Below are 25,997 nucleotides of genomic sequence, written 5' to 3'. Positions count from 1 at the left end.
CTGTACATCTTTGGAGTGTGGGAGGAAAGCGAAGTTCTCGGAGGAAACCCATGCAGTCACGGGGAGAACATACAAACTCCGTACAGACAGCACCCGTAGTTGGGATCGAACCCGGGTCTCTGGATCGGCAAGGCTGAAGAGCAGCAATCCTACCGCTGTGCCACGTACAACATTATGTGGTTCCACTGTCTTTCTTCTAATGTTTTATAATTTCCGACTATTAAAGGGGCTGAATCCCAACTTCCACCATCCCCAGTCACACCCTCTGTTTCCTACTATTCCCCACCTCCTCTCACCTCACTAGAGGGGTTGGAACCCACCTCTCCCCAACCCCTGTCCCCCCCCCCCCCTGTGTATCCCATTGTTCCCCACCTCCTGTCACCCCCACTCATGGCAGCCTTATCCCACTCTTCCCCAACCCATGTCAATCCCCGTTAGTGCAGTCTTATCCCACTGTTCCCCCAAGCTCTGTCACCATCGTTAGTGCAGCCTTATCCCAATGTTCCCCAACCTCTGTCACCATCGTTAATGGACCTGTAACCTATCCCCGTCCAACCCATAAGGATTTGGAAAGCAAGATAGAACGTTGATCAAATATGCACAAGCATTTTTTAACAGGGTTTACTACTGAGGTGAATTACTGGCCGAATGCATGGTTAAGGAAGAGAGTTGATTCGAGCATACTTTTTATATTGCTCTATCTATTTGTGATAATCCACCTCTCCTCCACATATGACTCCACCCAACCCGTGATAAGTTGGGAGTGTCTGGTTTACTGAAAACCCAAACTAAAACATGTTTGACACGCAACAGGAATAGATCTTGTGTTAACGAGCAAGGAATTTCCAAAACTCTGGTCATTTTAAAAGTCAGTGGAAAAACCCCAAATGCATGAAATTTCTAAAACGTTGATTTGTAAACTTGACTTATTCAGTCAGCAGCAACATTACATATGCAGTGAAAAGATCAAAGTTCAAGTTGGTGGAACTGAAAGTAAAGATATCACACTCTGATCAGCAAACACATTATAGCTTCTTATCTCTTGGTGCAGTTAGTACTGTGGGTGCTCACAGCACTCAGATCTTGAGTATAATTTCACCTCCTCTCTCCCTCCCACTGCTTCCCAAGTCCAAAACAACCAAGGGGAGGGACGACCAGTTAGAGTGGGTGGTATGATCAACCTTTGCAACAGCTGCAGCAAGGTTGAGGAGCAGTGACAGACCTTTGTCAGAGCTACAGTGAATGTCGCTTGTGCCTTAGAGTTACATAGGATATATTGATCCACTGTCACTGCCTCGATAAGAGAGTCGTCAAAAGGGTTTTATTGTCATATGTCCCAGATAGAACAATGAAATTCTTACTTGCAGCAGCACAACAGAATATGTAAACATAGTACACTGTAAACAAGATGATAAACGAGAGAGTTCAGTATGTGTGTATATATGTTGTTCGTCCTTCGGGTTCGGAGATTACCACACACACACACACACACACACACACACACACACACACACACACGTCTATGTAGTTCACAGCTTATTTGAGGTTGCAGTGTTTAATAGCCGAATGGCTGCAGGGAAAAAGCTATTCCTGAACCTGGACGTTACAGTTTTCAGAACATTCTGCTCTGTTGACCGATCCACTGCTTTCTCCCTGATGCACTGATGCAGTTTACCTGTAAATGGAGCCCTGCTGCTTTTATGGTGGGGCACGTGTAGGGTTAAAAGAAAAACAAAACTGCAGATGCTGAAAATCTGAGGTAAAACCAGAAAATGCCGGGAAAACGTAGCTGGTCAGGCAGTGTCGGTAGAGAGAGAGAGAGAGAAAGGTTTTAGGTCGACAAACTTTCATCAGAACTGGCCTCAAACCTTTGAGGTTTGCCGCTCGTGCGCCAAATCCAGTTTGCCAATGGATTGGAATGTGATGAATGAGACTGTGCATTTAGGACTAGAGTATTGGATGAGCTGTAGATTGCAAAGTGGGTCATCCACATCCCCTGGGTCTTGGTGCTGACCATCCCAGATCAGCTACCTCGGTCTTAAAGTCTGCAGTTCCCTCCCTTAACCTCCCCACTTCTCCTTTGTGATGCTTCTTAAAACGTACCTCCGTGGCCAACCTGTTTGGCATCTGTTTTAGTGTCTTGGTCTTGCTTGCTTTAGATTTGACTTCGAAAACTTGACTTGGTGTCAGTCTGGAGTTTAGAAAACCACTCAAACCATTCACCATTGCATTTAGTCCTCGGGGGAATATGAGTAAGTGATTGCTTTCATTAAATCCTAAATGCTCGTGTTCCTGTTCAAAACAAGCAGCTGGGTTTGCAGGCGGATAAAAGGCCAAGATGATGTGCCTGCTGCTGTGAAAATTATGAGGTTTTTGTCTTGTGATTTGCGTAGACTTGCCTGTGGACAAACACTGCTCAAATAAGATAAGAGTTGATGTTTAACATGTTTCAAATGCCTAATGCACAGGCTCATTTGCAAACATCAGCCTGACAATTCCTGACACTAAGCTGCCCACCCACTCACTGCTCCATAAGGCAATTTGTCCCTCATATTATGTTGCTTTTCAGTCAGATCATGGCTGATGTTTTACCTCAGTGCCACCTTCCTGCACAAAACCTTTTATCATTTTAGACCTACGATTCTATTGATCTCTGTCATGATACTCCGTAACTATGCCTCCCTCCCACTGGTTGAAGATCTCTGTCCTGGGTGACTGGCTCTTAATCTTGAGACACTGATCCCCTGGTTCCAGGGGATTGTCCAACCAATACAAAGGTCGGATCTCAACCATGCGGTCAAGACCCTTCAGAATTTTGTACGGATCAACAAAGATTTGAGTTCTTCTAAAGAGAGTACAGCTCAGTCCACCATCTCTTGTCATTTGACCACCACCCTCACTCACTCCGGTGAACACTTGCAACATTCACAGTGCCACTGAAATACGTTTCCTCAAGTAGGGAAAACAAAACTGGACACAAGATACCCCAGATGTGGTCTCACGCAGGACATTTTGAATTGGAGCAAGTCGTCTACAGTTGTATGCAAATTCTCTTGCAATAAAGGCCAATATTTTGTTTGCCTTCCTAACTGCTTGCGGCACCAACATACTCACTTTCATCTTTTTGTGTACATGGACACCCAGGTCCCTCTGAGCACCCTAATGCATGTTAATCTCTCTGTATAAAAATCCATTTTTCTATTTATCTAGTTGTGCAACTTGTATGACATCTACCGTAGACATGCCCATTCACTACTTCTAGGTTTATCTCTCTGTTTTCTCCTTACAACCACAGCAGCCTTGTAGGTATCACACGTGATTCCTCCATTCATCTCATCGATTATAGATTGTAAGCAGCTGGGGAGCCAGCACCGATCGTTACTTCATTACATCATTAATCCTTCCAACCTGAACATGATCTTCTTTTAATCCCACTCTGCTGTCTGCTAATCAATACAGAATCCACAAAATGTGTGTGACCCCCATATCCCAATGCACTGTAATTTTGTTCAATAACCTCCTTGTTAGGCCACATATATCCATTGGTTTTCCTATCTACCCTGTTAATTACAAAATCAAAAATACTCTATAATTTTTGTCAAAATTGATTTTTTTGGGGGATAAATGTATGCTGACTTCACCCTTATTTTTATAAGAACCTATTTAATAATGGATTCCAGTATTTTACCTTCCAATGATGTTAGTTCACCTTACCAGTTAATAATCCCCTGTTTCTCACTGCCTCCTTTCTTAAATGGTGGAATGAGCTTTGCCTCCTTCCAACCAAGGGAACTGTTCTTGTATCCAAGGAATTTTGGAAGAGGACAACCAGTATATCAGGGACCAACATTAACTTTATCTAAATAAAAACCAATAAACAAACTGCAGATGTTAGAAATGCACAAAATGCTGGAAAAATGCAGCAGGTCAGGGAGGATCTGTGGAGGGCTAAACAGAGGTAATGTTTCAGGTCGAGGACCGTTTGTCAGACATATTAGGTCCCATACTGTTTTTGCAAAGGGTCTTCAACCTGAAGCATTAACTGTTTCTCTTCCACGTGTACTTCCTGACCTGCTGACTGTATCCATTATGTTCTGTTTTGATTTTAACTTTATCTAATCTTCCCTTTGCATATCTGGAGAAGCTGATGCAAGCTGTGTTCTCACACATATTCTACTTTCACTTTCCCAGTCCTTCGACCTCAACCAATCTGCACAACCCTAATCCTACCTTGGCCAAGGTGCAATACAGATAGTCTTTTGAACTACCATGGACTTGTTTCCTTATTCTGTTTTGCATTCATATTTTTTGCAAACTTTTTCCTTTCACTGTTTTGTAGAATTTCGTTTGTGATTGATGTATCGTTTGTTTTTTTGTGCATAGTCCCAGTAGATGTGCTTTTGATGCTGCTGCATGCAAGAGTTTTGTTGTACCTGTACCTCATCGTACTTGTGCATATGATGGTAAACTCAATATGACTTGACTTGCTACTCCCTTTGGCTACATTACAAGATTCTTTCTTTGATCCAAATACAATTTAATATTCCTGCTTTTTAGCCTTCGTCCATGTTGTATCATTGAATCACAGAAACATACAGTCCAGAAAGGAGGCCATTTGATCCATCAAGCCAATACTGGGCAAGGAAGGGGCAATGTGGGATCATCTCACTCGACTGCTCTCAGTCTATAGCCTTGTGGATCAAGCATTTTTAAGTTCAGAATTCATCAGGGAACATTTTAAATGTGACTTATGCTTCATTATTCCTTTAAGTAGTGAGTCCCATGCACCACTAGTCCTCCGAAATTGATTTTTTTTTCCCCCTCAACTGCTGTCCAACCCTTTTTCCAATTAACTTAATTCTGTATCACCTCAATATCAACATTACTGCTGAAGAAAGTGTGTCCTGTCAAGGGTTGTGTCACATCACAATTTTTTCCACCTTGGTGTACAAATGGAGGGGACCTGTTCTTGAACCCTGTGAGCTCTTGCTGCTCACAGCTCTACTATCACGAAAACACCAATCCAATGCCCTTTGATTGAAATCAACTTGCTACTTTTTTTTTCTCCCCACCAATCCAGAGACTTTTACTTCATGCTTTGTTACCCGTATGAAACCTTGCGGAGGAATGTGAAAAAAATTCAGAACCATGGGCATGCAGCAAATTGACATGCTGACTGTTTCATTCACAAAATGCTGGAGTAACTCAGCAGGTCAGGCAGCATCTCGGGACATGCTGACTGTACCTAGTCCAACAATCTCTGCACTCTGCAGTTAGACAGGGTTTGAAGGGTGTGGGTTAAGTTGAAAGTAAATAACTCGGAGACATTAGTTCAGATTCCACCACTACAGGTGGGCCAAAGTTGAAATCATGAGAATGAACAATTCAATTAATACAATAAATGAAAAAACTTGCATTAGCAATTATGTCTATGGAACTGCTATTTTGCAGTAAAAGCACTAATCATTGTTAAAGCACGACATTTTCCATCCTTAGCTGGTTTCCTTATGGGTGACTTCAGACCCAGGGAAATTGTGGCGGACTAAACTGAAGTAACCAAGGGGGCTGCTCAGCTGTATGAAGATTGTGCAAGTGCTGTGGTTACTCCTTGACCACACAAAGTGAAACCATTCCAGCTTGTTCCAACCAAACACAAACGGGTGTAGAGAAAGACCCGTGATGATGGTAACATGCCTGAAGAGCTCGAGGCGAAGGAAAAAGCTAGACAGGCTGGTTCTTTATTCCTTGGAGCGTAGGAGGCTGAGGGGTGACCTAATAGAGGTATTTAAAATCAAAAGGGGGGTGGATAACTTGGATGACTGGCACCCCAAGTGTAGGGGATTCTAAACCTAGAGGTCATAGGTTTAAGGTGAGGGGCAAGGTTTAAAAGGTACCTGAGGGACAACTTCTTCACACAGAGGGTGGTGCATGTAGGGAGAGAGATTCCACAGCAAGTGATGATGTTGGGTACAACTATAACATTTGGAAGACACGTGGACAGGTTTATGGGAGGAAAGGTTGGAGGGATATGGGCCAGGGGCACAGGCAAATGGACTAGCTCGGTTATGCAACTTGGTCGGTATAGAGTCATAGAGTGATACAGTGTGGAAACAGGCCCTTCGGCCCAACCTGCCCACCCCAGCCTACATGTCCCAGCTGCCACCATTTGGTCCACAACTAGTCCCACCTGCCACCATTTGGTCCATATCCCTCCAAACCTGTCCCATCCATGTACCTGTCTAACTGCTTCTTAGATGTTGGCATAGTCGCTGCCTCAACTACCTCCTCTGGCAGCTTGTTCCATACACCCACCACCCTTTGTGAAAAGGTTACCCCTCAGATTTCTTATTAAATCTTTTCCCCTTCACAATGCGTGAAGCCTTCACAACAAACACAGTATGTTGGCCCGGAAGGGTCTGTTTCTGTGAGGTATGTTCTTTGACTCCTACTAAGCCACAGTTTCCACGAGCCTTCCAAAGAGCATTAAGGGATGGTTGATTGATGATAAGTTTGGCAGGATGAAGAAAATTCTCAGCTAAATGCTTTCCGACCACTTTACGAGGCTGTGCCAGAATTGTCACGTTGGACTTCAGCCTTACAAAACAGAAAGTAGGTAATTTATATATTGCACTGTTTACTTTTTAATATTCCATAATTTCAGAGTTCCTATTTTGGTGGGGGGGGAATCATTAAAATAGTGTTATCAGTTATTAAATTGGGCCATGCACTGTGGGAGAATTAAATTTGATCAACAAATCATGCAATTTTCTACGTTCATAAACATTTCTCCATAAGCGGGAAGTGAAGGATTGTCAAATGATGAATACTGACATCATTATAAATGTGCCTTAGATAATCCCAATATTAATTAAGCTCTGTATTAAAGCAGCTACAATTTGGTTATTAATTTTATATTGTACTGTGGTGACAATTACTGTGAATTCATCAGTACTCGGTCTAAAGATGTTCCATGCGTGACAGGGGAAGGAAGGACCACCTTCACCTCTGGCAGAGTTTTCAAATGGGCTTCATAAATCAATTAACACTTTTTTCCCCCCCTTTATTTTTAAATAATGCACAGATTTTGGAATGAAATTGCCAAACTGTAATTGTCAGTGGCCTCTTTGCCCTGCAGTCATTAGTTAAAATATAATAGGATGTGCAAATTGGTCTGTGTAAATATCAATTATTTTGGAGCAATAAATCTTTGGGAGGAATGCTTCGATGTCTAAGTTGGTGCACATGCTGTATGATGGGGAACTACGTAGCAGGGAGGAACAAGGCTGGACCTTGGCTTAGAGTAATGAGTTGTTCATCATGTGTGGGGAGTCTGCACTACAAGAAGTTGTTCCCCAAGACACCCGTAACTGTTTAATGGTCCCTCCTGGTGACTAGAGCTCTGGTGTTGTGAGCACTGTGCAGAAATGCAACATGCGCGTCTATATGTTTCGTGTGTGTATGTACATATGTCTGTTTGTGTCCTTGCGTGTGTGTACATATGTCTGTTGTGTGTGTTTCCTTGCGTGTGTGTACATATGTCTGTGTATGCTTGCGTGAGTGTACAAATATCTGTGCTTGCAACATTCGCGTCTGTATGTTTTGTGTCTCCGTGTGTGTGTGCGTACAGATGTCTGTCGTGTGTGTCCTTGCGTATGGGTACATATGTTTGTGTGTGTACAAATGTCTGTTGCTTGTGTGTGTACATATGTCTGTATGATTGCGTGTGTATGTATGTTTGTTGTGTGTGTACATATGTCTGTTTGTGTGTGCTTATGTTTGTGCACATGTCTGTGAGTGTGTACTTGCGTGTGCATACGTTTGTGAACATATGTCTGTTTCTGTGCGTGTTTGTGAGTATGTGTATAAGCCTCTTTATTCCCCTTTAAAGCAATTTAATCTACTTTTAAATGCTGGGCTCAGTAAAACTGATGAATATGATGCCTATTTACCTCATGTTCTGGATAATTTAGTGTAATTAACGTTTAACTATGCTTCTGTGCTAGCATACTGTGCCCGGTTTGTCTGATACAGTTCACACGCGGTGACTAATTAGTTTGTGTAATCATGTTTTGTCCAACAACGGACTGGGTTCCCATTTTGGTTAGTCCAATACTTCCCCTTCTCACCTTCATCCCCCCCCCTAACCCTTGATGCTTTGATTTCCCCCAATCCCCACCCCCACCCCCCTCACTCATAGACCTCCAAGCTCCCCAATCCATGATGGAGGCACCAGGTGCTCCCTCCTCCTCACCCTTTCCACCGACCACTCAAATGGTCTCCATCTTGTGCTTGCTGCCATCCATCCCCTGCCTGGCTCCCGACCACAGCCCAGGCCCTGCTATTTCTCTCTTCCCCCTCTGAGCACTGGCTGGACTTTGGTCCCGGCGACTTGGTTTTCTCAAAGAACAAGAGAGGTGATGCCCAAGCCATCCTTTGCGATCCCCTTGGTGCATCGTAGCTACGTTGTCCGCTGCTGGGGAGTTTCTGGGCCGAGTGGCGTTGCAGAAGCGGGTTGTTTCCCATGGCAACTTGGCCTTGCAAAGCTGATGTCTAACGTCCTGCTCGTGCTTGCAGGCCTTCCGCGTGGCTGAGGAGGAGCTGGGCATCCCGGCGCTGCTGGACGCGGAGGATATGGTGGCGCTGAGAGTGCCGGACAGGCTGAGCATCCTGACCTACGTCTCGCAGTACCACAACTTCTTCACCGGCCGCTCGCCCAGTGAGTAGCCGGCCCGGCAACGGCGGTGATGATAATAATCCGAGGGGAGGCGGAGGGGGAGGGGGATCCACAGCCCAGGGCCATGAGCCAACCTTTGACCCTGACCTGTCCACTTACAATGTGGATCGGGTGGGGGATGGGAGACAAAGAGGAATTTCTTCCTTCAGGAGGTGATGGGTCCACTTCCGTGGAGGCCAAGTTACTCAATATGTTCAAAGCCAAAGCAGACAAATGTCTTGTCTTAAACTGGTCTTTGGGGTTACGGGGATCAGGGAGGAACATGGAACTAAAGCCAGGATCGGAGCAGCCACAATCTTACTGAAGGTACGGCAGCTTTGAGGAGTTGAATGATCTTCTGCAATCAATTCCTTAAAGCTGATGTTCTGAAGGCAACAGTAAAGCAAGGCATATGCAGGCTCGGACGTGGCCACGGCACACAGAGTGAGATGCTACGACAGGTTTTGCTGGCATTTACCCGCTTCATTTTATGCGGATTAGTGTGAGTCAGAATTGCCATTGAGTCACGAGACTGTGTGCCTCAGTGAGGTTGAAACTGTTGACAGCCAACCAGCTCAGCTCAGTTCAGTTCAGTTTGGTTCAGTTCAGTTGTGGATAGTCAGGAAGGTTATCAATGGATGCAGCAGGATATAGATCAGATGGAAATTTGGGCAAAGAAATTTTAGATGGAATTTATTCTTAGAAAGTGTGAGGTGATGCCATTTGGGAGGTCAAAAGCAAACGCAAAATATACAGTAAATGCAGGACACTTAGACGCATTGATATACAGATGTATCTTGGGAGTCCATAGCACCCTGAAAGTGGCACCCTGAGTTGGTAAAGAAGACCTGGTAAAGAAGGAATGTTTGCATTCTTCGGTTGGAGGCAATGAGTATAAAAGTTGGGAAGTTGTGTTGCAGCTGTACAAAATTTTAGTTGTGACACATTCGGACTATTGTGTGGATTTCCGGTCACTACACCATAGTAAGGACCTGGAGGCCCTGGAGAGGGTGCAGAAGATGTTGCCTGGACTAGAGAGCATTAGCTATAATGAGAAGTGGGACATGTTTAAAGGAGATATGTGGGGCAGGTTTTTTTACACAAAGTGGTAGCTGCCAGGGGAAGTGGAGGCAGATACAATGGCAATGTTTAAGAGGCATTTGGACAGATACATGAACAGGCAGGGAATGGCCCATGCACAGGCAGATTGGATTAAATAGATTAGTGTTACTGTTGGCACAGACACAATGGGCCATAGGGCCTGTTCCTGTGCTGTACTGTTCGATGTCTTCCAGTGGTTTTATGGCCATGAGTACTGATACTAACTTTGTGCCCAGATTCATTTCAATAATTGAATTAGAATTCCCTGGCTGACATGCTGGCATTTATGTTTCCACATCTTCGGCCCAGGCCTCTAGATTATCAGATGGGGAACAGACCCACTTCTCCATCATGCTGCTGGTTTCTAACATCCTGATGTTTGAGGCCAATTGTTGGTCACCAATGTAAATAGTGGTCCTGGGTAGAACTTCCAGCATCATCTTGTTAATACAGCGCCATTGATGCTCCACTATTGCAGCTCACTCTCGGATATCTGCAAAGCCTTTCACTGGTGTTCGGGGCTTTCAAAATGCTCCCGTCACATGACAATCGAAAGGCACAGATGCCTGAAATTTGAGATACAAACAGAAAGTGCTAGAGCCAGCCAGCAGGTCAGGCGGCATCTGCAGATCAAGAAATAGTGTTAATGTTTCAGAGACAGCAATCCTTCATCAGAAAGTTTAATGACGACCCAAAACATTGAGATTGCTTCTCCCTCCATTGATCTGCCTGATCTGCTGAGTGTTTTCAGCATTGTCTGCTTATGAAATGTGTCGTAATGGAGTCCAACCCAAGGGGAGGACCATGCCTTTCTGTGTTGGCGAGGAAGGAGGATTTGTAACACAGTTGCACCATTGTAACTGTGTTAAGGTCTAATTGTAATTGTCGCGCATGAGTAGCACATGGGACTAAAACTCAAATTGTGTACATTTTGCCTCTATCCATGAAAGGGACCATTTGTCTTTTGTTTTTATTTTCTGCCTTTAATGCCGTGTTTCCATGTTGCAGTTGGCGGTTTGGCTCACATTAAGAGATCTGCCACTGATTTGAGTGAGGAACCAGCGCAGAAGAGGCTGACTCCCGAGACCAAGCCCAAGCACCCCAAGAATACACGGCCCCCCAACAATGAGCCGACCCTCCACGCTGCGCCAACCAGCAGGGTGGCATTGGCGGTGAGTGGGAATTTCAGTCGTGCGGGCAAGCTGGGAGTGAGGTGGCATCTTCCCTTAACTTGCCCGATGTGGGAGCTTTGTCTTGGAGACCGCACATGTTAAACTTCTCATCACACTGTGCGAGTGGGGTCTACAGGGTGTAGTTGAAGACTGGGGATGAGAGCTTTATGAGAAGAAGCTGGAGGAGTCTTGGGGGGGATTTAATGGAGGTGTTGGAAACCAGGAACACTGCTGATAGAATATCAGGGGAAAGAGCTGATGGGATGGTAGCCAAGGGACTAAGGATTAATAGAGATGACACAAAGGAACCAAAATCAATGCAAGGTAATAATCAGTACAAGTTAATAACGTTCAAAAATAAATTGGTAAGTGTAGGAAGGAGGAAGTATTTGGAGTGCCAAAGGGAAAGAACCTTGCTGTCGAGTTAATTGGAAAGTTCTTTCAAAGGGAACAGATTGAATGGACTCATTTGGTGATACAACAGACAGTGGATGCAAGAATCCTGAGCATAAAACAAACTGCTGGAGAAATTCAGGGCATCAGGCAGCATCCGTGCAAGGAAATGGACACATGACATTTCGGGTTGTGACCTTTCTTCGGAACTGTTGGGGACTTATTTGGTGTTCTGTTATTTGATTCCCTTGGGTGTTCAGACCAAGTGCTGTTTCTTTTGAGAAGGCAATAAAGTTGGATTGAGGCACTTGGACAAGTGTAGGCTCCAGGCAAGAGACAGGGCTGTGCTGAGCTTGCATGCCTCAGTCTGGCTGGGAGAGGATCTCCAGTGAGCTACAGTGCTCGGTTGCAGAAAGAAGCCACCTACAACCCTGCCCTTGTTGCTGTAAAGTGCTGTAAAGTGGTGGAGGTGGGTTGACAATGGAATTGTGCTTGTGCGGAACAGCCAAGCTCTCATTAAATGGTGGGTATGACTCAGAGTTAAATAACTTGCCCTGGCATTCTCCTTGGCTGAGTAGCCTGCTGTGCAACGTTAAAACCTTTCCCTGGGATTCAGGGTTCTGGTAGATTTGCCCCATCAAACGCCCACTTATCCTTTGCCACTGATGTGGGTGACTTGATGAGGGACAGGCTGTTGGCAGTGGCCGGACAGGGCCAAGGACAGGTGGAAGCTTCACTGGGAGGCCGACTATACCAACAGCTTCCATGAAATCGTCAGGTAAATGCAGCTGAGAGACCGCCATCTTATCCAAACTACAATCATGCCATCAATCTTTTCGTAAGTGATTCTCTGGCTTTCGTTTTCACTGTTCTCCCACGAATGACACGAAAAGTCATTCTGCTCTCCTCGGAGAGATCATTGAACTGAAACGTTAATCTCCCCCAGATCAGCTGAGACCTTCCAGTGTTTTGTTTCTCTCGCCCTCTACCTGGTCGCACCTGGAAGTTCATGTTATGAAATGGAAACCTTCCATCCTCTACGAATGTACTGCGGCCTCCTTAAGCTGGCGAGCGACACTTTACTTGTCAGTGTGACCTCTCTCTGTGCTGGTAGCTGTTCTTGTGTGAGAAAGGTGGACCACTCATTGAGAAGCTGTACTCGAGGTCAACTAGTTCCCACTGGTGAGGCAGCTGCCTCTGTGCAGCGACATTTGGCACTCAGTTGAGGGATATGGCGGCTGACTTGAATGCACGATAACTAATGAACGTGATTTCACATTCACCGTGGGCCACGGTGGCGCAGTGGTACGGTTGCTGACTTACAGCGCCGGGGTCCCGGGTTCGATCCCGACTACGGGTGCTGTCTGAATGGAGTCTGTACGTTCTCTCCGTGACCATGTGGGTTTTCGCCGGGATCTTCAGTATTCTCCCACGCTCCAAAGACATAAGTTAATTGGCTTGGTGTATGTGTAAATTGTCCCAAGCATGTAGACAATAGGCAATAGACAAAAGGTGCAGGAGTAGGCCATTCGGCCCTTCGAGCCAGCACCGCCATTCACTGTGATCATGGCTGATCATCCACAATCAGTACCCCGTTCCTGCTTTCTCCCCATATCCCTTGACTATGCTATCATTAAGAGTTCTATCTAACTCTCTCCTGAAAGCATCCAGGGAATTGGCCTCCACTGCCTTCTGAGGCAGAGAGTTCCACAGCTTCACAGGGTAGTGTTAATGTGCGGGGATCGCTGGTCGCTGCAGACTTTGTGGGCTGAAGGGCCTGCTTCCGTGCCGTATCTCTAAACTAAACTAAACTACGTTTCCCCCTCTCTTCAGAGCAAAGTCCCAGCTCGTGGTGCAGAAGACTCATCAAGCAAATCGGGGACCCTATCCAGCAGCTGTGCCATCTGCAAAAAGACTGTCCTGTTGGTTCAACGATACTTAGTCGATGGGAAACTCTACCACAGAAACTGCTTCAGGTAACACAAATCATGGTGGGGTTTGGGTGTCAGTGACAGATGAGTGGTGGCAGCCCTTCCCCAGTCAAAACAAAAAATCTCTAAATAATAATGAACAATTATTAAGACAGTGTATTCTCAACCCATTTAACCGATGTACATTAGTTGCATTCATTGAAATATTAATGATATTAATTAAAATAATTTATTTGAATTAAAATAGAATTTAATAAAAATCGTCCACTTATCCTCATTTACTTTTCTACGAGGGTGGGAAGACCCCCTGCAAATGAGTTGGGCTGGCAAATCCCCCATGGGTGGTGGGCATGAAGAATATCCCGCTGGATCAGGAGACCTCAGATCTCCCCCTAGATTCAGTGTTGGGTCCAGGGCTAAAGTACCAGCGATTCAGATGGCCTGCATCTGATCTCCGGCCAATACGTGCTACTGTATTGCAAGCTTGCAGTCGCAGAAATCTTGACTGCTGTAGCATGCACTGCAGAACCGACCGACCTGCGGGCTTGGGTCCAACCCAATCAAACCTGTTGAGAAGGTGAATGGAATGCTATCCCTTATCTCCATGATACAAGGGAGAGAAAGTTTGGTTGTAGCTGCACTAAGCTTCTGTGGATAGTTCTGGGGATGTTGATTTGGGGGTATTTCTGTGCTGCATGTGGAGGTTTGGAAAACACTTGTGCGTGAACTGTGCGCATTGATTACCAGAATGGTAGCTGGTCCAAGGGTTAAACTACAAAGATAAATTGTATGAATCAGACGTGGGAAGGAACTGTGTATGCTGGTTTTACATTGAAGATAGACACTAAAAGCTGGAGTAACTCAGTGAGTCAGACAGCATCTCTGGAGAAAAGCAACAGGTGACGTTTTGGGTCGAGACCTTTCTTTGGACCGCATCAGGATTGTACCCGTGAGATGTAGAAGATCAATGGGTGATTGATCAATGCCAAGATTTAAAAGGAACTGATGGGGTGAGCAGTGAAAAGTGCAGGTGGGAAGATGGGAAACATTTTATCCCAGAGTTGAAATTTGGAATGAGCCTGCTGAAATTCGACAACTGCTAACTTCAAGTCTCAGGTATATTTTGAACACCTCATTGATGGATGAAGTTGGGCTAAGGCTGCACTGAACCAACTGAATAATAGGGCAGATTGGGGGTTTATAGTCGCTTCTGTTCCTGAGTTTCTAAAGCTCTTGCTTCACAAAATGCTTCAGCTTTCAAATTTTCAATTGTGTCTCCCGCCACAGCTGGTTTCTGGTGAGGATATTCCATCCTAGTGCTTTCCGAGATTGTCTCAACATGGCACAGCTCTGATGTTAAGGCAATGATGCTTTGTTTGGACACTCCAGCCTCCACCATCGCGACTATAAGAATCAGTTCATCTCCTGCCACCCCTTCTCTCTTCCTCTTAAACCCATTAAAGAAACCATTAAAATCTGTGCCCCCAGGCTGGTGGAATAAGAAGTGAAGGATATGTGTTTATCTGGAGAAATATTCCATGCATAAAACTTGCAATTAAAGTGAAAAATTCTGATGGAGAAACTATCCCTTTCACTGTCTATTATGTTACCAGTACAATAACTGGCACCTAGTGACCCGAGTCAAAAGCTACAATGGTCTAGAGAGGTGTAAGCATGAGGAGTAGGTTTTCACAGATGTGACATTCCAACTAACAGGTGATCCAAGTGTCCAGAAAGGATTACAGGGAAATGTCATTCTGGGGTGGAAGGAATTAGACAAGAGTGTTGCATGCCAACCAGTCAGCGATTTTTTTTTACACGATTATATATCGAGTCATTCAGTGTATAGATACATGATAAGGGAATAACATTTAGTGCAAGGTAAAAGGAGGAAGAAGTTGTCGATATTAAAGTGTAGAGACCCTGCATCAGGACTAAAAGTGGACAGAGATGATAGCTAGTTTAGCTTAGTTTAGAGATACAGTGCGGAAACAGGCCCTTCGGCCCACCGGGTCTGCGCTGACTAACGTTCACTCCATCCACTAGCACTATCCTACGCGCTAAGGACAATTTACAATCTTTACCGAAGCCAGTTAACCTACAAACCTGTACTTTTTTGGAGTGTGTGAGGAAACCAGAGCACCCGGAGAAATCCCACGCGGTCACGAGGAGAACGTACAAACACCGTACAGGCAGCACCCATAGTCAGGATTGAAAACCCAGGTCTCTGGCACTGTAAGGCAACGTCTCTACCAAAGCCCCGTATGACCGTCCTAACCAGCTGGTGTCGAGGGGAGAGGGGGAGAGGTGAGACAGATGACAGTAGGTGATGGGTGGACTGAGGAGGGGTGTAGGATAACGGGAAGGTGACACTGACTTTGTGATTCCCTGAACATCATCTCTCCAGTGACGGGGAGGTTGAACTTGCGAACATGTTACGTTCCCTCACTTACGCTGTGTGTTCCCTCTCTCTTCACCCCATCACCTCCTGTAGGTGTAAGCAGTGTTCCACCACGCTCATGGCCGGAGCCTACAAGAGCGGGGCCGCGCCTGGGACTTTCATCTGCATCAACCATTCAATCAGCGGCCATGAGCGGTACAGCCACAATGGTGCCAGACCGGCCCAGCCACTGGTTAGCAAAGCCAATGAGCCGGCCCCGTCTCCGCACAGACCTGCCTTCAGCCACGTGACCAGCCCGGCCTCGGTGCTCTCCAACTCCAAACAGCCTGAGCACCCCCCTGCGGCCACGGGAACAAGGAGCGCTTTGGCTGAGGGTACCCAGGCAGCGAAGCATCGCTTCATGAGCTCGGTGATGCCAGAGAAGGAATCTCCCGCCAGCCCTCGCCAGTCTCAGGATCCCGTACGGGGGTGGCGCAGTCCGGCGGAAACCACGACCATTCCACCTCGGTCAACTGGAGGCCAGGAGCACGCTGGTGTCGCGGTGAAGAAGCCCGCTCCAACCACCATACCAGGCTCTGACACAAACAAAGACAAAGCCCGCTCCATCCTCCAGAAGAATTTGCTGTACGACAGCAACAACAATCGCAACCAAAGTTCCACCTCGTCCTCATCGGTCGGCGCAGACAAGTCTCCAGACAAGCAGCCCGCCAGCTACCGGGCGGCCAAGTCTATAACGCTGGATGTGAGCAGCTCGGAAAATGGCCAGGAGCCAGCCAGGTCCTCAGTTGGCAGCAGGGGTAAGGATTCAGGGCAAGGGCAGCAGGCCAAAGACTCCAAATGGAAGCCGATCTCCAGCTTTGAGCTGACACCGAGCCCCGCCATCAGCAGAGGAGGTGGCAGTTCCGAGGCCTCAACAAATAAAACGCCATGGACTTCATTGAACCGAGCCTCCAGCATGAATGAAGCAACAGGTCGTGGAACAACACCAACCACGAAGGCAAGCAGTAAAGGTGAGTTCTCCCTTTGATTGCCACACTTGCAGTACACTTCACAGTAACTGTTACTCTAATACCTCTCCCTACATAAACCAACCTGAGCACAAATCCTGTGTTTGCACAAAGGATGTCCTTCCCCACTGAGATGTATAAACAAAATGTTTTTTTTATATTGACTTGGACACTTGCAACTTTCTTTGCCCATCCCTAAGTGCCTTTTGGAAAATGGCACTGAGCATTCTTATTGAACTGCTGCAGTCCTTCTGTTGAAGGTGCTCTTGTAATGCTCTTGGGGCTGCAAACCCAGGATTTAGTCCCCGTGATGATGAAGGAACAGCGATGTATCTCTGAGTCAGGATGGTGCACAGTTTGCACGGTCTGGCGTACCCCTACACCTACAGCTCTCCTTCTCGGTGGCAGAGTCTAGGGGTTTGGGAAGTACAGCCAAATAAGCTGGGAATGTAACTGCAATGCATTTTGTAGATGGTGCACACTGCAACCACTGTGCACTGGTGAGGGAAATAACAGATAATCATGTATTGGGAATGATTGATTATTGTCATATACTGAGAAACAGTTGCACATTTTGTTTTACCTGTTATCGAGGTAAATCATTTCATACAAGAGTACAATCACACAATATGGGTCCTACAACAGGTAGGGCAAAGGGAACAGTGCAACTATAGGGAGAGTGCAGCTTAAAAAAAAAAGTGCCAGGGTAACAATGAAGTAGATTGTGGGATTGGGGATTCATATTTGGCACATGAGAGGTCAGTTCGAGAGCATCTCTGGAGAAGGTGACGTTTGTGTCACGTCTCTTCTGCAGACTGTACTTGATGTTCACAGTGTGGTTGGTCTCTACATTGGACAAACCAAGTGCGGATTGAGATAGGGTGCAGAGAAGATTTACAAGGATGCTTCCAGGACTCGAGGACCTGAGCTATAGGAAGAGGTTGAGCAGGTTAAGACTCTATTCCTTGGAGTGCAGGAGGATGAGGGGTGAACTAGTAGAGGTGTACAAAATCAGGAGAGAAATAGATCGGGTAGAGTCTCTTGCGCAGAGTAGCAGAATTGAGAACCAGAATTCATAGGTTTAAGGTGAGGGGGGAAAGATTTAATGGGAACTTGAGGGGTAACCTTTTCATGCAAAGGGTCGTAGATGTATGGAACGAGCTGCTGGAAGAGATAGTTGAGGCAGGTACTATCACAATGTTTCAGAAATATTTAGAGAGGTATGTGGATAGGAGAGGTTTAGAGGGACTAGTGTGGGACATATTGGCCAGTGTGGGCAAGTTGGACAGAAGGGTCTGTTTCCACACTAGGATTCAATGACTATGATTGGATGACTGCTTTGTGAACCATGTGTTCAGTCCACAGGAGTAACTCTGAGGTTCTGGTTGCCTCCCACTCTAATTCTCCATGCCATTCCTGCTCTGACCTGTCTCTTGCTGGGTTCCTGTGCCCAGTGCAAGCTTGAGGGAAAACACCTAATCTTTCATCTGGGCACGTTGCAGCCAGCAGGACTCTCTGCCAAGTTCTCCAACTGTAGGTAATGCACTCTTTCTTTCTGTGTGCATCAGAACTAGCCAGTTCTGCCTTCGCTTTGTTTTTAGTTTCTGCCGGTACAGCCTTGCAATGCATAGCATGTCCTGTACAACAGAAACAAAGGAACATAGCCTGGCACTAACAGCCATATTTACTCGGTTGGTCTCATCCCATTATGGATATTCCCTCTGATCTCATCCTTTCCCACCTTCTCTGCTACTAAAATCTAATTCGTTTTCTCACTTCCGCATTCCCGAATGGACTTTGACTTTGTTTCTCATTTTCAACCTTGTTGATTGTTCATTTACCATCTTCTTAATGGCATGTTGTATAAGCTATTGGATGGGATTGTTGGCACGGCATGCTGGTCACTACTGATGCCTGGCCGATTGGCAGGACTAGGTTTCATCCATTACCGCACACTGTGGCTTGAGGTGCTGAGCCTTGGTGTGGCATTGAATGGAAGTAGAGGCTTGTTGCGTCCTGCATGGCGATGGTTGCATAATAGCTGTTCGGCAGACTTGACTCTTTTCAGCTGCCTTTGGCCTCCTGCCCAACAACATAAATTCCCAGCAAAGAATGACTCAGATCTCATAAATCAGTCGGGTTGCATGTTAACCCTTGTGAGTTTCCACACTCCCTTATCTCACGCACGATAGTCAGATTATAAATGAAAGTCGGCTTATGTCTAGTTTAAGTTTAGATTTGTTTTGCAGGCTATCCAATAAAATCAGGTAATACTTTCCATAATTACAGTCAAGTCAAACTCAAGAGAATGGGGTTATTAATGGCCTAAATCTGCTCCGAGATATTATGAACTTATAAAGTACCAAAGGTAGAGCGAAGGGAAAGATACAGAGTGCAGAATACAGTCCTCAGCATTGAAGTGCACCAGTTCCAGAGACAAGTAGTGTAAGAAAATAACTGCAGATGCTGGTACAAATCGAAGGTGTTTATTTCACAAAATGCTGGAGTAACTCAGCAGGTCAGGCAGCATCTCTGGAGAGAAGGAATGGGTGACGTTTCGGGTCGAGACCCTGCTGAGTTACTCCAGCATTTTGTGAAATAAGAAGTTCCAGAGACAATCTCTGCGATGAGGTAAATCGTTGGAATTGTGGACTTCAGTTGCCGTGGGAAGGCAGGGAATTGTGAGGATGAATATGTAGCATCACCAGTGCAGCATGGGATGGGGGCAGTTGGAGGCAGGAAGAACCAGGCAGGAGCACCAACACACACAGCCTGTACCTTTACCAGGTACAAACAGATAATTGCTGCCTTGCTGAGTGCATTCAAATGGATACATTGGTTGCTTCCTATCACCCTCTGGGTCCTTTGCCAGCTGGAGCCTGGCATCCAGGAGCTCACTCCTTTATTCTGAAGGAAAGCTGATCACTGGGCATTGCTGCGGAAAACAATGCATCTTGAATTTCTGAAAGGCTCTAGTTACCTATTGAAACCAAACAATGATTTAAGTGTTTATTTCTAGCAGCACTGACCCTGAAATGCAAGGCATCCAAAACGTGATCGTGAAAGAAAACGTGTCTGTACAATTTGAGAACTTTCCGACTGTTGCCTTCTGCCAGGATTATGAGGCTAAGCTCGTTCGATGTATGGTACTCATAGAATCGTAGAATTACAACATTGTACAGCATGGAAACCGGCCACTTGGCCCAACTGGTCCGTGTCGACCAATAGTCACCCTTCCTTATTAACCCCATCACCCTGCACGTGGTCCACTACCGTCCAATGCCAAGCTATTCCAATGCTCATCCAGACACTTCCAAAAAAACTGTCAGTCATTCATCTTCAACCACACTCTCAGGCAGTGCATTCAAGATACTCACCATTCTCTGGGTGAAGAAGTTCCTCCTCAGCGGTAGAGTTGCTGCCTTACAGCAAATGCAGCGCCGGAGACTCAGGTTCGATCCTGACTACGGGTGCCGTCTGTATGGAGTTTGTACGTTCTCCCCGTGACCTGCGTGGGTTTTCTCAGAGATCTTCGGTTTCCTCCCACACTCCAAAGACATACAGGTATGTAGGTTAATTGGCTGGGCAAATGTAAAAATTGTCCCTAGTGTGTGTAAGATAGTGTTAATGTGCAGGGATCGCTGGGCGGCGTAGACCCGGTGGGCCGAAGGGCCTGTTTCTGCGCCGTATCCCTAAAATCTAAAAAAAATCTAAAATCCCCTTTGAATATCTTCCCCCTTACCCGAGATCTATATCCTCCAGTTTTATTTCCCTCCAAATATAGGGAATAAAGTGTCTGCAGTCTACCCGATATTAACCCTCATAATTTTATATACCTGAAACATGACCTCTCTTAACCTCTTCTCCTTCGGAGAGAACTGACCTAGCATCTCCAGTCTATCCTCCGCACTGAACTCCTCCATCCCAGGCAATATCATGGGGGAACTCCACTGCACCATCTCCAGTGCCCTCAACTCCTCCTGGTGACCAGAATTACGCATAGAGTGCTGTCACCCCTGAGTTGAAGCTTTGTGAACCTGAGACTGTGCAATGGAGGTCGGTTTGGAGAGGCTGTCCTTTGGATGAGATGATCAATCGAGGCTTCGGCTCTTCCATCAGTGGGGCCATTAAACCTCTACCTTACCTTACCTCCGGTTATCATATCATATCATCTATATACAGCCGGATAAAGTTCTCCACAGCAAACAAAGTATGGCTGGTGGCTGCTTCTTACGCTGTTCCCCGGGAGGTGGAGCTGAGGCCAATGTGGGACCTACAGACAGGAGGGTGCTGACAGAGTGCATGGGTTGTGGCCTGGTTGACTTTTTCACCTCCTACTTGGGGCCCCTGTGTGCTCCCTGTGCAAGGACTTAAGATTTTCAATACCATCGCCAACGGCTCCACTTTGAGAGGCCATGGGTGGGAGATTCCCAGGCGTTGGTGGGAATTTTGCATTTTTACAGAGAGAATTTGAACATATCCTTGAATGTTTACCTCTCTCTGCCTAGTAATTTCTTCTTAATTCCGAGTTTGGAATGGAGTGCTTTGAGAAGGAGTGACATAGCTTGCCCAACACAGCTGGTGCAGTTAGGGCCTCAATACTGAGGCGCTTTGCTTAAATTTCCTGGAAATTTGGAGGATATAATGGAGATAGCATTGGTGGTAGTTTTCCATTGCTTGAGGTATTGTAGGTCTCAGAAGAATAGGGCAGGGCAGGAATCACTGCTACCTGGTAAACCATGAGTTTTTGTGCCAAATTTGGGCTCCTGTTCTTGGAAATCCCCGTATCCTTAATCAACCAAAGACCGTGCGGCTACATTGAAGATGGTGATGAATTTCCTCATCAATATTTGCCTTTGCCAAGAGGTGGCTCCTGAGATATGGGTAGCATTATCTATAAATCTCTCTGCGGTCTCACTGTAAATCCATTGCTGTGAGGTGCAACAGGAAGAGGTTGGTGGGAGACTTGTGTCTTATGGATGTTGAGTACAGGCCCATCTTCTCATGCGCTTCGGTGAAAGCATCAATGATGATTTAGAGCTCTACCTCCGAGAGTGCAGCCTGATTACTGAGGCTTGGATAACCTTGCATCTGGAGTGTTGTTGTGGTGGGAAAATGAACTCTTCTCCTGAGGGATTTATTCACATTGTCACATTCACATTGTGAATAAATAGCTTCGATTTGTACCAGCATCTGCAGTTATTTTCTTGCACTTCTTCTCCTGAGGGAAGCTCGCTGGTGACAGGATACCACATTACAGCAAGAAAACCTGAGGAATATGTCAGGGCAATGGCACAACCTTATTTGACATTCGTCTTCGTTGGAGATGGTTACTCTCGTGCTTTGCGAACCAGACATATGATGGAGACTCCAGATCAAGTGAATGATACATTCACAAGAATTGTACATGAATTGTACAGCTTATAATGCACAAACGGGAGATACATAGTCCACTCAATGCACCATGCACAAGTGAGCAATACAGTGCAGGTACCAAAATATTGATGTCTGTCAATACAGTTTCTTAATCATATAACAATGCCCATTCTAATAATATAATATCATCTTTTAAACAACTTTCACATTTTTGTGATGTGCATTCACATTTTTTTTAAACTTAGATTTATTTAAACTTATCATAAGTCTATTACCTATAGTGCACTTGTATTCTCAATCTTGTCAGGATGGTAAAATATTAATCACTATTTCGTTGCCCCAGAGATCCCCCTTAAATCTCTCTCTCCCACCCCCCCCCCCCCCCCCCCCCCATCTAATTTTAAACATTTGCCCTCTAGTTTTAGACTCGCCTACCCTGGGAAAATAATTGTGACCATCCACATTGTCTACACATGATTTTCGGTCCAAGGAAGGCACTCCCAGTTATCCAATTACTCCTTATGACTCAAGGGCTTTTATTCCCGACGACATGTGTCGTAAGGCTGGAGACATGAGGTGCAATGCTGCTGCTTTGAAAGGTGATAGAAACATAAAAAATAGATGCAGAAATAAGCCATCCGGCCTTTCGAGCCAGCACCGCCATTCAATATGAACATGGCTGAACATCCAAACTCAGTACCCCGATCCTGCTTTCTCCCCATATCCCTTAATTCCGTTAACCCCAAGAGCTTTATCTAACTCTCGTTGCTAGAGTGGAGAACAGAATTATTTAAGATTTTAAAAGAAATATAAATCATTATTAATTTTCATCATGTATTAGAGCAAGTGGTCAGATGTCTGGAGTCACTTACATATTCTTCACATTGTTACGTATACATTCTTGTCCGGGATATATCAGGCATTCCTTCATTAAAGGGCCTGTCCCACTTAGGCGATTTTAAGGCGACTGCCGGCAGCTTGGTTGTCGCCGACAGTTCGCCGGGGTGTCGCGGGCATGATCGTGAGGAGTCTTCAAAGAATCGTAGTGGATCTCGGCGCGTCGCTGAGAAATTTTCCGGATAGAAATTTCTCAGCGACAGCTGGCTTGTCGCCAGGTATCGTTGCTTATTGCGGGCGCTGTCGCATGCTGTCCCCAGGTTTGCTAGGTTGTAGCAGATGCATTTAGAAGCACGTAATATTAAATTAAGTAAAGTCATTTGAAGATACCATAAAATACTTGTGTTTAACCAATTTATTTACCGTCAGGACATTTGACAGGTAGATTGGAGGCGACAGCTTGACGGTCAGGTAAGCGTGGGAATTTCGCCAGGTTTATGGCCATCAGCGATTACTTTTAAAGTAGGCTCCCAACCCAGATATGCAACCCAGAAACTAGATATGCATCTCCCGTACATTTTCAAAGAATGCCCACACTCCGCACAAAAATCCATTTAACCACGTTTAAAATTAAATGTCTCAATACTGCTAGTAGTAAACTGGAAGTCAATCCAGTTTATGCCTTGTTACCGTGAAGCTTGGTTTTCAAGTAACTCGGGCAAGATGTTATATTTCAAAACTCTCAAGTAATTACAGACTTGTCAGTGATTTCAGTGAAAATTAAGACGCCGGAGAAGCATTGATAAGCGTGGGAATTTCGCGATGTTTCCGAAGACGGTGTAATCTCTTAGCCAGGTGCTACTTTCACAAAAAAAGTAACTTGTGTCGACCTGACTCGGCATTGTCGTGGTCATAGTCGTAGAGTAAAAGAAAATTTCGGCGATCTGCTACGACTTTGACAGTCGCCTAAAAAATCGCCTAAGTGGGATAGGCCCTTAACTCTGGGTCAGAGTGCTGGATCTTCTGACCATCCTTCACTAGTCTCACCACAGTACTGTGCAAGTATCTTCGCCCTAAACAGCAGCAGCTCAAGACGGGTCACTGTTTGGGATGGGCAATTAAATCCTTGTCTTCGTAGCAAAGCCCACGTCTCAAGGAGTCAATAGGGAAGAAAGGTACCGACTAGCGCAAAGTTGGTTCAAAGCCAATGGCAGAAAAGCATTTTTCAAAGGCAGCCATTAAGAAGGATTGGTCTTTGGGTTGGGAAGCAGAAGGCAAATATCACGATACGTGAAACATGAGTTCTGACAGCAGCATCAGATTGAAGGTGTTTTGATCGCTGCTTCTATGCTCATGATTTTGAGGAGAAAGTATGACGACGGAGTAGAAAACACGTTAGGAAACCGTGAACCAACATAAAAGGAACGAGTGCTACGGAAAGTATTTTGGGATGGTGGTAGAGATGGATGGGGCTTGGTGAAATGCTCCCCTCTGTTGCCCTACTGGGATTAGTGACACTGTAGTGAAGTGGGTGGTGGACAATGCAACCGGGCGTCAGTTCACGTTGCACCATTTATTGATCCCCCTGCAGGGAATGTCTACAGTCCGCAGATCATCACCAGGGCTCAGGAAGAGGAATCGCCATCCGACTGGAGGTCAAAGCTCAGGCCCGTCCAGAAGCAACATAGGTGAGTGTGCGTCTGTGGAGGATGGTCTTGCTGCTGTTCGCCAGACCTTTCAAACCTTTCAAACAACGGGGGGGGGGGGGGGGGGGGGGGTGAGGATAAAGTCTACTTTTGAAAATGTTACTGAAATTCCTGTGGCTGGCTCACGATAGGTAATTGGGTCACACTGTGCTCACGTTCCAGGCAATGGATGTCGGGATCAGCCCCCCTGCCCATGTTTCGTCGCACTGGGGGAATACCGGCTGTATTAGCGGGAAATGCTCTACCCTGGACATGGAGGACGCGGGTGCTTTGTGTATGTTTGTACTTTACAGCTAGGTCCTGGCAATGACTGAGGACTCTGCCATTCAGGAAGTCGTCAACATGCCAGACAGTTAATCAGCTGGTAAAGTGTCAACTGGAGGAAGTTTTTCTCAACAATGTTTTCAAACAAGTGGAAAACCTCCTGGACTCGCAGTAATACAAGTTTGAAAACAATCCCTCCTGTGCTTTCAAAGCACTCGGGGATATTTTGTTCTGTTAAAGATACTGACTAAAGAAGCCGGTATCCAAATGCCACATGGACCCCTCGCAGGGCAGAGGTTAGGAGGGCAGTGGATAGGGTGCAACTGTGCAGCTGCCTTGCGATTGTAGAGCGAGATAAGATGACGAGTGATGAGAGCAGAATTAGGCCATTCGGCCCATCAAATATACTCCATTCAATTGTGGCTGATCTATCTCTCCCTCCTAACCCAATTCTCCTGCCTTTCCCCATAACCGCTGACACCTGTACTAATCAAGAATCCATCTATCTCTGCCTTAAATATATCTACTGACGGCCTCCACAGCCTTCTGTGGCAAAGAGTTCCACAGATTCACCATCCTCTGACTAAAGAAATTCTTCCTCATCTTCTTCCGAAAAGAACGTCCTTAAATTCTGGGGATATGACCACTAGTCCTAGGCTCTCCCACTAGTGGAAACATCCTCTTCTGCTGCTTGCCTGAGAGTCAAGAACTAGGGCTCACACATCGATTAAGTTCAGGATAGACTTCTTTGCCTCGAATGTTAACATATGGAACTCACTCCTGAAGGAAGCTGGAAACATCCAGGGTTCTGATGAAGGGTCATTAACCTGAAACATTAACTTTGTTTATGTCTCCATAGATACTGTCTGACTTGCTGAGTGTTTACACTTGAGATTCCTTCATCCGCAGTGCCTTTGGTTTATTAACATTGTAGCGGGACGAGAAGAGGTCCTGCCAAAAACTAATCGGACACGAGTTGCGTGCAGTAGACGTGTTTATTCTCTCCATTACAGCTCCCTACTCCACCCTGGTCACGGGCGTTGCCCGGCCTTAAATACCAACTCGGGTACCGACCCCGTGGCTAGTGCTCCCACAC

At 45.8% G+C, this 25,997-nt stretch overlaps 1 protein-coding gene across 2 annotated transcripts in view; it reads left to right on the top strand.

Moving 5' to 3' along the window:
• micall2a (mical-like 2a) overlaps window positions 1-25,997 on the top strand; it is a 73,981-nt gene that overhangs the window by 20,868 nt on the left and 27,116 nt on the right. For both annotated transcript variants that reach the window (XM_078418502.1, XM_078418501.1), the window contains exons 4-8: window positions 8,575-8,716; window positions 10,823-10,986; window positions 13,213-13,355; window positions 15,805-16,721; window positions 24,523-24,619. In XM_078418502.1, coding sequence (XP_078274628.1) covers window positions 8,575-8,716; window positions 10,823-10,986; window positions 13,213-13,355; window positions 15,805-16,721; window positions 24,523-24,619 — 1,463 coding nt within the window. The remainder of the gene's footprint in view (window positions 1-8,574; window positions 8,717-10,822; window positions 10,987-13,212; window positions 13,356-15,804; window positions 16,722-24,522; window positions 24,620-25,997) is intronic.

This window comes from Rhinoraja longicauda, chromosome 21 (genome assembly GCF_053455715.1).
Source record: "Rhinoraja longicauda isolate Sanriku21f chromosome 21, sRhiLon1.1, whole genome shotgun sequence".
Lineage (NCBI taxonomy): Eukaryota > Metazoa > Chordata > Chondrichthyes > Rajiformes > Arhynchobatidae > Rhinoraja > Rhinoraja longicauda.
The sequence above is the reverse complement of the archived record's forward strand: the minus strand, read 5'-3'. Positions and strand labels throughout refer to the sequence as shown.